The 13243-nt window shown below is 37.6% G+C and overlaps 1 protein-coding gene across 7 annotated transcripts in view; it reads right to left on the bottom strand.

Annotated features, from left to right (window-relative positions):
• Positions 1-6493, bottom strand: part of KCNT2 (potassium sodium-activated channel subfamily T member 2) — a 392642-nt gene extending 386149 nt beyond the window's left edge. For 5 of the 7 annotated variants that reach the window (XM_054449259.2, XM_054449267.2, XM_063647664.1 and 2 more), the window contains exon 1: positions 5822-6492. In XM_054449259.2, coding sequence (XP_054305234.1) covers positions 5822-5916 — 95 coding nt within the window. In that variant the 5' untranslated portion in view covers positions 5917-6492. Of the gene's footprint in view, positions 1-5821 lie in introns of all 7 variants that reach the window. The other 2 variants (XM_063647669.1, XM_063647672.1) reach the window with 1 other exon arrangement.
• Between the last annotated feature and the right edge of the window lie 6750 nt (positions 6494-13243).

The following is a 13243-nucleotide window of genomic DNA, read 5'->3' as shown; positions in this document are numbered from 1 at the left end:
TTATTTATTGTTTTGATTGCTTTTGCAGAGAAAATTTTAATTCCAAATTTAAAACTCAGAAAAAGACATCTTGCTGAAGGATACTGCTCAACATTAAATATTGCTCAGAAAAAGGCCAAGTGAATTTAATTTCAAATTATAAGTATATAAAGCAACTGGTTACCGTTTCACTGTAAAAAATATTGCTTTCTGCTTTATTTTCTAAAGATAACTTAGACAAGCATGGCACATGATAAATAATATGACACAGGCAATACATAAATTCTCTAATAAAAACAGATGAACCATCAATGACAAAAGGATCAATTGCCATGATCTCAATGTTGGTGTCCCCACAAAATTCATATATTGGAACATAATACTGAATGTGACAGTATTCAGTGGAGCCCCAGGGAAATGATTAAGTCACTCACAGAAGTACTACTAATACATAACCAAATACAGAAAGTGGACATATGATAGCTGTTAAATTAAATCAAACTTTAAAAATAAAGTATCAGTAATTCAAAAAGTCACATTTCAATTTTATTTATAAGAATTGGTTAAAAGAAAAGAACCTTGTGTGTTTTATATAAAATATTAATGTCTGAATTCTTAGTAGTGATTGAAAAACAATAATTATTAAATAATACATTTTTCTCTGCATTTTATGTATTACACTACATATATTCAAAGTCTACTTTTTTATACCATTACCTGTTTAAGTTTCTAATTTTCTATTGCCTTATTTGTGGATATTTTTCTTAATGAAGTCGATATTGATAAGAAACACAGGATTATCTAAACTCTCTTTCTAAAGTAAATGCTTAGATCATTTTTGTAGATATTGTATATGCATAGTTGATGCCACTATCTGATTAAAGAGTAAAAATAATGTGTCATTCATTTTAATGGCACTCAAAAATTTAAAATTGTCTTTACTAACCTGAACTTAAAATTTAGAATAAATATTTTATAATAAATGGCTGCTTTTCAAAACAATATATAATTTATTATGGGAGATAAAATTGGTAATTCATAAAATGTTTAATATGTCAATACAAAACCCATTCTCACAATTGAATTTGATTATGTAAAGCAATATATTTTGCAGTGTATATCTAAAATTACACATATTCCAAATGCTGTTGAAATATTTCTCTATTTTTATAAATACCTCTTAAACTGTTAATGGATTGACTCGTACTGTGTTCAAATCCTTTAATGTTTTAACAACTACAATGCATTAGTTGACTTTCTTGAATTACTTCTAAAGGCCACCTATAAAATACAAAAGGTATACATGATTATTGGATTTGAAACAAGTGACCTGATTTTTGAAAACTAGAATGGTCTTAATTAAATAAATGACCTTCTCTTCTATGGCTACAACCGAGGATTTTCCATTAACAGTAATTGGAATTGTGACAATTTATTCACATTAAGTGTGTTGTGTTCCAAAGTTTAAAATTACTAAATCATGATGAAACAGGAGAAGGCTTGTATAACTGGCTGATGACTTTTAAAACCTGTAACTTATCAGTCTTTAACTGCAGGAGAATACTCTAAATCTTTACTGCTTTGTGAATCATAGAAATATTAAAACAGAAAACAGGCTTGGAGCAGTGGCTCCCACCTATAATCCCAGCACTTTGGGAGTCCAAGGCAGGAAGATGGCTTGGTGCCAGAAGTTGAAAATTGAATGTGGAATGCCTTGAGCCATCTCTAATATGTGATTTCAACTACTTTATTTTCAAGCAAATGCTGAATATCCTTTCTACAAATGGTGCAGAATCTTCTTGACAGCATTAAAATGCAAATTCTATAAGGACAGCATCATAACATAAACAATACTGTCAATATTCTGAGGTGAATTAACCTCTTATCATATCTGTGACCCTCTCCAGACTGAGCGCTGTTTCATATTCCTTTCCGTATTTATCCCAAAACCTAATTTAATGGGGCCCTGAGACGTAGCAAACATTCAAATATTAGCTGAACGAATGAATAGCCATTAAAGACATATCATACAAACCACTTGAATAAGATTTTTGTTTTTTACGCAGGATGTCAAACAAGTAAGTGTGCATCATATACACAAAAGACATCCCTACACATAAGCAATATTCTCATTTAGCAACTCAAATTTATTTCATGGCCTCACAGAAGTAGTGTTATCCATGTGCTAAATTCTCTGCACTGCTGTGTCTAACCCTATTCCCATATGTCCTACTCGGAAAAGGATATCAAAGTGCAAATGAGAGAGAAGCAATTATCTAAGGATGGCATAAAGATAATACAAAGACATATCTATTCATTACATATATTATAATATATATTATTAATCACATATATTTGTAATATATGATGCATTACATAATATACAATTTTTAGCATACAATATACAATATTTTATAATACATATATTATAAAAGCAATGCATATCTGTTACATATACACTATATACATTACATATACACTATGCCAGTGTATGTGTATGTGTTTTCACCTACAGAAAAGGTGGCACAATATAAATTTAGATGACCTACTTATCCAAAGTTGATTCACAGAAAATCTATGGTATGGAATACACATTTCCTATATCCTAATAGGCCCATCAATATTATGTCTTTAACAACACCCATTTGAGCATCTATCATATGCTTCATTCATTTTCATATGCCAGTCAACTATGACCTAAGACGGAGTTTGAAATTCTTACAGTGAGGAACAAGGTACAAAGTGTTTATGTTCCTACATTTGGAACACAATTCCCCCATCATTACTAGGATGTGGCTCTCTAGATCCAGAAAACGGCTATCTTGATTCAGATTCTCCCAGAAGGTAAGCTTGAGATAGGATGGCAGCAAAAGCAGTTTATTTGGGAATTGATCACAGATAAAATACCAGTAGGGGAGAAGAGAGACAGAAGCCAATAAAGCTTTCAGTATTAAGCCAGTTATCACTGTGGGCAAGTGGAGCTCAGTCCCTTTGGACACAGTGTAGAACATGCTTCAGAATTATCCAAGCTAAGGAGCAAGGCAGCAAAAGTATTGATTCAGAAACAGCCTATTTACTCAGTGTGACACTCCAGCTTGTTCTCCAAGCAGGACTTGGATGCACCTGAGTTGGTGGTGGGGAGAAAACCTCATGTAGGAGGTGTTCAAAGAAAGTTGCTTTGAGAATACGGGCAGAGCACTAAATGTATCTGTTGTTGGAAATGATCTACCTACTCCTACATGAAAGAGGGTTTCCTCCTCAACTCTATAGGAATTGAGTCCAAGAAGATAACTGAGTAGAATAAGATTGCTATTCAGGCGTAATTGCAAAGAGGAATTTGTCACCATATTATAGACAAGGAAGATGACTTTACCTACCACATATTAGCTTAGGAGTCTGAAAAGGGAAAAAAAAAAGGATTGCAAACAGCAAATCAGAAGTGAATAAGGGAACTAATATTTAATGAGCACCTAAACTATGCTAGGTGCCGTAAATTATTCTTATAAGTTCAAATGAGTAAAGTGAAAAGAACTTAACTTATTTCTTGAGGGATTTGAATAACAGTAAACCGAACTGAAGAGTCATCTTTACACTGATAAGATATAATATCCAAGACAAGTATTTAATTTACCAAAATTTCAGTTTCCTTGTGCCTAACATAATTGCCTGCTATTCAGAGTTTGTCTGAGGATTAACTAAGAAAGAACATATCGTACAGTTAAAAGAACTTGGGAGTACTTAGTTCCAACTAAATGTTAGTTCTGTGCTTCTCCATCCTTCCTCTTGTCACAGTTTTATAAGGTAGATAGTATAATTCCCATTATAAAAAATAAGATCGCTGAATCTAATAATGGCCGAATGACTTTCCCAAGGCCACTCAGCTAGTGAAGGAAACAGCCAAGGACTGAAGTCTGGGTTTCTCTGATTCCAACTGTCTTGCCTTCAAAGATTAACAACAAACGGAACCAAAACCAAAGAATAGTTTTCCATGAAGCCACAAAAGTAGCCAAATCCTTAAAAATGGTTGAATGATTGTTTTAAATGTTTAATAACTTATTTTAGTAGTAAATGTGGCCTGCTTTTTAAGTTAAAGTTGGGCTAGCATAACCTTTTAATATAACATAAAATTTTAACCATTCTGCAAAACTTTTTTAATATGGCAGTGATCCATTTAGGCAGTGTTCAACTAACCAAAAGTCTTAATTACTAAAATATTTCTGCAGCATCCTTAGAAAAATGAGGGCAACCACATGAAAATTAACATATTGGATATGACATTTAAAACAAACAAACAAACAAACAACAATACCATCACTATAACCAAAGTATGTGCTTTATGTGTTTAATCTATCTCACACTTTCTACAAAGAGGATTTCTATTCTATATTATGATCCTGAGGTCCTGAACTAAATATACATTCAGTCACTAGGAACACCATGCTACACGTACTAAGCCATTTAACCAGGCTAATGCAGTTTATCTAAATGTCAACTTGTATTACAAATTCACTTAAAAATTATTTTCTTTATCTTCAGTTTACTCAAACACTCTACAAGAATACTGAGAAATTGGTATTACTTCTTTAAATTTTTAGCCAATATGTGTGGTTTTGCCTAAAAAAGAGATTGAATCAAAATATCCTCTACAAAACATCCATCTCCTTTCAAATTACTAATATGAGACCAAACAAGATGCCCATAATTGATGCTCAAGATAAAATCCTCAGTGTGTAGAGACAGGAGTTGGTATTGGGAGCTGAAAAGGTGAAGAAAAGAAACAGAGTGCATTGGTCAGTGGTGAATGAGGAGGGGATTTTGGATTGGACCAATAATGGATCTTTTATATAATTAAAATAGCACATCAATACCAAACTAAACTTCAATGAAACATTTCAATTGAGTTGAGAACCTAGTTAGTATACATGTATTATTTTAAAACAAAGAAATGTGGCATGTGATATATGGGATGACTATTCCAGAAAATACTAAATTCGCTGAAATACAAAATGTGCTTGAGACAGAAATAGACAGAGGAATTTCAGAAGTTTGTGCAAAGCAGTAATGCTATAAATAAAACATATGAACAATATTTTGCTAACAATAAATATTCTAGTTTTGAAACTTAATTTTAATTGTGAGACATATATTCGGTTTCAGTTAAAAATATATACTAGTTATGAAAAGGTTGTATCATGTTATACAAACATCATTATTCATAATGGTCAGAGTTACCTGTTCAAAGTGAGTATATTGTATTAAAGAGGTTGTCATTTTCACTAACTACTTGTTACATATTTAACCAATTGTCTACTTAAAACTCCAAAATGTTTAAACAGCATAAAATTTCCAGTGCCAAGTAGATACCTACTCAAGACAACACAGACAAGGAGGAGGTAAATAGACTCAGGAGATTTTAAGTTTCTAATGTGCTTTTTCAAACAACTTGGATGCAATTTTGAGTTTGATTAACCACACCTAAGGAAAAAATGCAAATTTTCTGGAACTGATATTGCATACCATTTGGGTGTATTATACCTCTGATACCAGCCTTATACACATCCTAGAAAAGCACAGATAGACAAAAGAATAAGCACCAAATGAATGCAATAAATACCTTGCAAGAATAAGAAAAGTGTAAAGAAAAAGAGTTCCTTATCTATAGCAACAGTTATATAGAGTCAAAATGGAGAGACAAATCAGAGTCTCTTTTACTCCCTCCCCCAGCCTAGTCTCCCTCTCTGGCTCCGTTTTCCTTTTCTCCCTCCTTTCCCCACTTCGGCCCTCCCATTTCCGTCTCTTTTTCAGCAATATTTACAGAACAATCCTCCACCACACCACTCACCTGTCGTCGTTTTGCCATCCTTGGTCCCCTAGCAGCAAATCTCGAAACCTGTACCTGGGAGGCAGAGGGGGCACTTCGCTCTCCAAATCAACCATCCTTCCTCAAAGAGTGGGAAACATCAAACAACAAATGGAGGAGAGGAGGGAGAAAGAAAGAAAATATTGCGGAGTAGAGGGAGAGGACTAACAAGACGCTGTGGCCGAGAGAGGGATGGGAGAAGGGGAAGGGGACAGGGAGGGGGAGGGGGTCGGCTTGGAGCCGGAAGCTAAGGCTTGAAAGGGGGCTGGCTCCTCTTTCCCGAGGGTGTAATGGGGATGATGCAAACCCAACCCAGGAGCAAAAGTCTGGCTCTGACAAGAATCAACGCTGCCAAGGAACCGCCCCCAGGCTCGGCACCGCCTCTGGTCCCCAGGACTAGGGGGAGGCGGGTATAAAAAGTTACTTCGCCGAAAAAGACGCGCGGTGCCTAGAAAGAGGGGAGAGGGGTGGGAGTGAGCGCCGCTTGATGGTGAAGCACTTTCCTTAAAGGCAGTTGCCAGATCCTCCCAGAGGGCAGCCGCCCGGCTACTGTTCCCTCGAGCGGGCTTGCATCCGGCACAGCCCTGAGCTGGCGGGAGTCGGGGGTGGTGGGTTACGGCCCCAGACGTGGCCAACCCGGCTCTCCCCGCAATCTCCCTGCGGAGCTGGAGCTGGAGGCCCAGCCAATGAGACTCCCCCTCATTAGCATACACAGTGACGGCACGGGGGTGCCTTGGGGACAACCAATGGGGGCGAGCTAATTAGCGGATTGCGGGGCTCCAGACCCTTCTCTGGGAGGAGGGGGGCCGGGGTGCTTGGAGTGTTCCAATATGCCACCAGCTCCCTCGCTTTGATCGCCTTCAGCCCAGGTGGGCGGGATGAAAAAATTGCACGTTTCTGGAAAGGGAATCCCCACTCTCAGCCCCAGGAAAATCCCATTTTTTTCTCACATTCTGAAAGAAGGGAGGTGTTTCCCTGAACTCGGGGAAAAATGAAGGGCCACCTTAGGCCGCTGAAGAGAAGCATTTAGATGACAGGGAAAGCACATGGAAACGCACTGAGGATTTTACAGTAGTGAGTTTCTATTACTGCTGTCGCTGCTACTAGCAGCGTTGTGGGCTTCCAGGTGGCCTGGCCTCAGCCTTCGGTCCCCTCCTATTAGTGGTTCACACGGAGGAAGAAGTGAGCCCGAGAGACCAGGTTCTGTTTTTCAGTAAGAACCACTGCTTATATGAACCCTGCTACACAAGCTTTGGTTCTATTTGCGCTTACCGTTTTTTCCTTCAAAAACTGATTGCATCTGAGTATATACAGACCTAATACTAACCACCTGACAGCCTGGGCCAGAGGATACCCATATGGCTTCTCCTGCCCTTACTTAAGAACCTCTCTGTGTGGAAGAACAAGCTAGTTCCTTGATAAATGGATACAATGTGAGAGACAATAATCAAAGAACATATAGAGGGATTTGGAAACACCTGTGAGATACACACACTTCTTCGAGGTGGGGGTCAAGGAAGACACTGAAAATGAACCAAGCCTTCTATATTCGTTCGCAGCCTACTTTAGGGAAAAGAACAAACGTGAAGCAAGCAGAGAGAATAGTATGAGTAGAGGCATAGGGATTTTTTAGAATATTTGGCTTATCCAGAAAATAGTGATTAATTTGGCATGATTAATGCTCAGTAGAGGTCATGTAGCAGAGAGTTTATTTAAGAAGCTAGAAATGAAGGAAGAAATTACCAAAACTTGTAACATCAAATGAAATACGATGACTACTGAAACCTGAAGAATAGCAGTTGAAATAAAAGTCATACTGTTTGTCTCTGTCTTCAAAATCCTACTTATTCTTCCAGACCCATCTCAAATTACATATCCTCCATTAGATTTCTTGGTTTTTCCAGCTGCTTATGATGCCTTCTTCCTTTGAACCCCTTTGTTTGAACCCTTCATAACCCATGTGAGTATTTTGCCTGGAATGCTTACTATAACCTGACCTGCTATATGATTATCTGTGCATTTTTCTTATATCCCTTCCCCTCTCCCTGTGGCTTAGCTTCCTCTAGCACAGGACCTTCAAAATAGCCACATTTCAACAAATAGGTGTGGAGTTGCATTAAAAGCTATTAAACCTAGGAAATTAAGCATTTTTTTTCCATCCATGCTTGCGCTCCTGTGGTATGTGTTTGTTTATGAAATCATAATTTAGCATGAACTTTTGTAATTACTTTGCTAAATAAGAAAATAATATTGCTACATTATTTATACAGATAGAGAGGGATAGAGAGAGAGATCTGGTTTATATTTCAGACCTTATCATCTCCTATTAAAATGGTTCTATTAATTTTATTTTTAATGTTCCAGGTTAATATTTATAGTTATAGTCTAACTGTATTATTTGGATGACAGAAAATCTGAAATAGTTACATATCATTAACAGACTAAAAATCAAGACACTAAAAAAAGAAAAAAAATAGCAATCGATTGTTAGTCCTGGGATGCTGGAGGTTAGAGGGTAAAGCAACATTTTACTTTAAAGAAAGCTATGTGCCTCTATTTTACCTTTTGTGAAAATCTTAGTCATTTGGCTTCCAAATACTCAGATAACAGTTTAGGAGAGAATAAATAGTACATTAAAAATAAATAAATAAATAAGAAAAAACCTACTCAGCTGATACTGTGTGCCATTAAGGATACAAACGATACAAAGTAATGTGCTCAGCCCAACCGATTGGAAACTACTGCATTGATGATATTTTGATTCTCTGGTGTGTCTTGAAATTGTCCAAGTGAATTTTTTTTACTATAAACTTAAGAAAATTAGAAGAATAATGTAATATAGGAAATGCTATTGATATGGTTTGGCTCTGTGTCCCCACCCAAATCTCATCTTGAATTGTACTCCTATAATTCCCATGTGTTGCAGGAGGGACCCGGTGGGAGACAATTTGAATCATGGCAGTAATATACCCCATACTGTTCTCGTGATAGTGAATAAGTCTCGTGAGATCTGATAGTTTTATCAAGGGTTTCCGCTTTTTCATGCTCCTCATTTTCTCTTGCCACCGCCATGTAAGAAGGACCTTCAGCCTCTCGTCATGATTCTGAGGCCTCCTCAGCCACGTGGAACAACTGTAAGTCCAGTTAAACCTCTTTTTCTTCCCAGTCTCAGGCATGTCTTCATCAGCAGTGTGAAAATAGACTAATACAGTAACTTGGTACCAGTAGAGTAGGCATTGCTGAAAAGATACCCAAAAATATGAAAGCGACTTTGGAACTGGGTATCAGTCAGAGATTGGAACACTTTGGAGAGCTCAGAAAAAGGAAAATGTGGAAAAGTTTGGAGTCTCCTAGAGACTTGTTAAATGGCTTTGACAGAATTGCTGATAATGATATGAACAATAAAGTCCAAGCTGAGGTGGTCTCAGATGGAGATGAGGAACTTGTTGGGAACTGGAGTAAAGGTGACTCTTGTTATGTTTTAGCAAAAAGACTGGCGGCATTTTGCCCCGCCCTAGAGATTTGTGGAACTTTGAACTTGAGATACATGATTTTAGGGTATCTGGCAGAAGAAATTTCTAAGTAGCAAAGCATTTGAAAGGTGACTTGGGTGCTGTTAAAGGCATTCAATTTTAAAAAGGAAACAGAGTATAAAAGTTCAGAAAATTTGCAGCCTGATGATGCAGTAGAAAAGAAAAACCCGTTTTTTGAGGAGAAGTTCAAGCTGGCTGCAGGAATTTGCATAAGCAACAAGGAGTCAAATGTTAATCCCCAAGACAAAGGGAAAAATGTCTCCGGGACATGTCATAGGTCTCCATGGCAGCCCCACCCATCACAGACCTGGAAGCCTAGGAGGGAAAAATGGTTTCATAGGCCGGGCCCAGGGTCCCCATGCTGTGTGCAGCCTAGGGACTTGGTGCCCTGCATCCCAGCTGCTCCAGCCATTGCCAAAAGGGGCCAAGGTACAGCTCAGCTGATGGTTTCAGAGGGTGCAAACCCCAAACCTTGGCAGCTTCCACATGGTATTGAGCCTCCAGGTGCACAGAGATGAAGAATTGAGTTTTGGAAACCTCCACCTAGATTTCAGAAGATGTATGAACATGCCTGGATGCCTAGGCAAAAGTTTGCTCCACGGGTGGGGCCCTCATGGAGAATCTCTGCTAGAGCAGTGTGAAAGGGAAATGTGGGGTCAGAGTCCCCACACAGAGTCCCTGCTGGGGCACTACCTAGTGAAGCTGTGAGAAGAGGGCCAACGTCCTCCAGACCCCAGAGTGGTAGATCAACCAACAGCTCACATTGTGTACCTGGAAAAGCCACAGACACTCAACACCAGCCCATGAAAGTAGCCAAGAGGGGAGCTATACCCTGCAAAGCCACAGTGGCACAGCTGCCCAAAACTATGGGAACCTATGTCTTACATCAGTGTGACCTGCATGTAAGACATGGAGTCAAAGGAGATCATTTTGAAGCTTTAGAGTTTGACTATCCTGCGGGATTTCAGACTTGCTGTAACCCCTTTGTTTTGGCCAATTTCTCCCATTTAGAAACTGGTGTATTTACCCAATACATGTACCCCATGGTATCCAGGAAGTAACTAGCTTGCTTTTGATTTTACAGGCTCATAGGTGGAAGGGACTTGCCTTGTCTCAGATGAGACCTTGGACTGTGGGCTTTTGGGTTAATGCTGAAATGAGTTAAGACTTTGGGGGACTGTTGGGAAAGCATGATTGGTTTTGAAATGTGAGGACATAAGATTTGGAGGGGCCAGGGGTGGAATGATATGGTTTGGCTCTGTGTCCCCACCCAAATCTCATCTTGAATTGTACTCCTATAATTCCCATGTGTTGTGAGAGGGACTTAGTAAGAGATAATTTAAATCCTGGGAGCAGTTTCCCCCATACTGTTCTATGGTAGCAAATAAGTCTCATGAGATCTGATGGTTTTATCAGGGGTTTCCCCTTTTGCATCCTCCTCATTTTCTCTTCCCACTGTCATGTAAGTGCCATGTAAGTGCCTTTCACCTCCCTCCATGATTCTGAGGCCTCCCCAGCCATGTGGAATGTAAGTCCAGTTAAACCTCTTTTTCTTCCCAGTCTCAGGTATGTCTTTATCAACAGCATGAAAACAGACTAATACAGCTATTCTGGCATTTTTTTAAATATAGCAATATTTGGGCATCAAAACACATTTATAATTGGAAGATCATTTTGCTCCTTGTATTTTTTTTCTCAGTCTTCTGTAGGTGTACTTTTTCTTTTTTGTCATTAATTTTGACTTCTGGTTCTCCCATCTGTCTTTCTACTCTTTCATTCGTTTTTTTCTTGTCATGTCATGTCATTTCCTGCTGTTAAAATGTATTTTCCTCTTTCACTCTTTTTACCTTTGTTTCCTTTTTTCACTGTGCTCTTTTAATTGCCTACCTCATAGAGCCTTTTCCTTTCTCTATGTTTAAACGTTTTTACTCTACTATGACTTGAGATTTGATTTTTGGAAACAATTTTAAACTTAGTTTTAAACATCGCAATTTTGTATCTTACTCATTGATGTTCTTAAATCTTCTAATCAACATCTAGTGTAAGTTAGAGCAATAGAGGAGATTGCCCCACACGAAGAACAAAGAACTTTCTAAAATTTCCTGAATGATTATGCCAATGGGGTAGAGTAAGTATTAAAAAAATGAAGATTAAGGAGAATGGCTTCCTGGTTTTAGAAATTTTATTCTTTTTATTTTCTAGAAAACATATGTGATACCTTCTCATTTCTTCTTTTTTTTAATAAAAACATTCATGTTTTAAAAATCTCTGGTTTCCAATACACTGATTGATTATACTGATGTTTTAACACAAAAAGAAAAGATTCATTCCCAAAGATGAAGAATGATTTAATTAACAATTTTAACACCTTATTGATAATTAAGTTGTGATGAACTCATAAATGTGTAATGAACACAGTTGCATTCATAGAATATGATGGGGATTTTTACCCAAAACTCAAAATATGTGTCTATCACATATGTCATTTTTATGATAAAATTCCTAAAGTTATCAATGATTATGTCTACATAGCCCTGTAACTACTATTTGAAAACAAAATTTACAAAGATAAGAAACTTACTATATATTAGGCTACCCACTTATAGATACTTCATCTTTGTAGGCAGAAGACCTGATAATCCACATCCCTTCAAATAGCATCATTAAGCTACATAATATCTCTATGAAGGTTGCATGTTCTACTATGGGTTTCTTTTTGTTGGTTTATTTGTTGTGTTTTTGTTTTTGTTTTATGCCAAGTCTGTTTTATACCAATCTACTATTTTTTATCAATAAAAATGTATTAAGTGGTTACTATGAATTGAACTTTTTGTAGTCTAATGAGTGAGGGTAAGTAAGTGCTGAGAGACAGAGAATTCAGCAGTTAAACTAGAATGTAATAAGCCTCAATAGTGATTGGTACAGGCCGCTGTACTGCTAATGAGCACATAAAGACACATGATTCCAGTTTTGGAAAATCAGGGAAGGCTTTCTGTAGAGGCTGACATCTATACTGAAGAATAAAAATTGGGTGAGTAAGGTGGAGGCAAAAGTAGCAGCAAGTAAAGTATACAGGCAAAAATGACAGCAATGAGAAAGCATGGGTGGATCCAGCAAATGCAAAAGCTTCATAGACTTTGAGCAGGGGCATGAGTTTGGGTGAAGAGGACTCAAAGAGGGAGGGTGAAAAAAAGGCAAGATTGGCACCTTCATTTATTAACGACCATATCAGAAGAGCCTTGTGTGCTATGCCAACAAGGTTGGGTTTTATTTTGAAGACAATAATGAATCTTTTAAGGATTTTAAGCAGGTAAGTGACAAAGCCAAATTCATGCTTTGGAAAGATCACTGTGGTAGCAGTGTAGATAACTGATTGGTGGGAGAAGAATGAAAGAAAGGAGACCATTTATGAGGTATACAGTATTTTAGTAGAGATATGTCAATTGTCTGAAATGAGGCAGTGGTGACAATGCACATGAAATCAAACAACAGATTTATAAGAAATTAAAATGACAGAATTGATGGGATAGTAACAGAAAGATTGTACAACTTAATGGAGAGTGAAGAATCAATGATAATTCCTAGGCTTCTGGGATTAGTAAGTAGGTGGAGGGTATTACCATTGGATGAGAGGGCAATACAGAAGTAGGTTTGAGTGAGAAAATGATCTTGCTTTGAACCATTTGCAAAAGGTCAAATGGAGAATTCCAGAAGGTTTGAATATATGGGTCTGAATATCAAGAGCAAATACTTTTCCAGAGATACAAAACTGGGAAGGATCAACATGTAGGTGGCTGTTGAAATTGAGGAAGGATAAATGCACCTGGTTCTTACACTATGAAAGAAGAGGCGGGTAGAGACTGAGCCCAAA

The sequence above is a fragment of the Pongo pygmaeus genome, chromosome 1 (genome assembly GCF_028885625.2).
Source record: "Pongo pygmaeus isolate AG05252 chromosome 1, NHGRI_mPonPyg2-v2.0_pri, whole genome shotgun sequence".
Lineage (NCBI taxonomy): Eukaryota > Metazoa > Chordata > Mammalia > Primates > Hominidae > Pongo > Pongo pygmaeus.
Note: the sequence above shows the minus strand (reverse complement) of the source record. Positions and strands in the feature narration are given on the sequence as shown.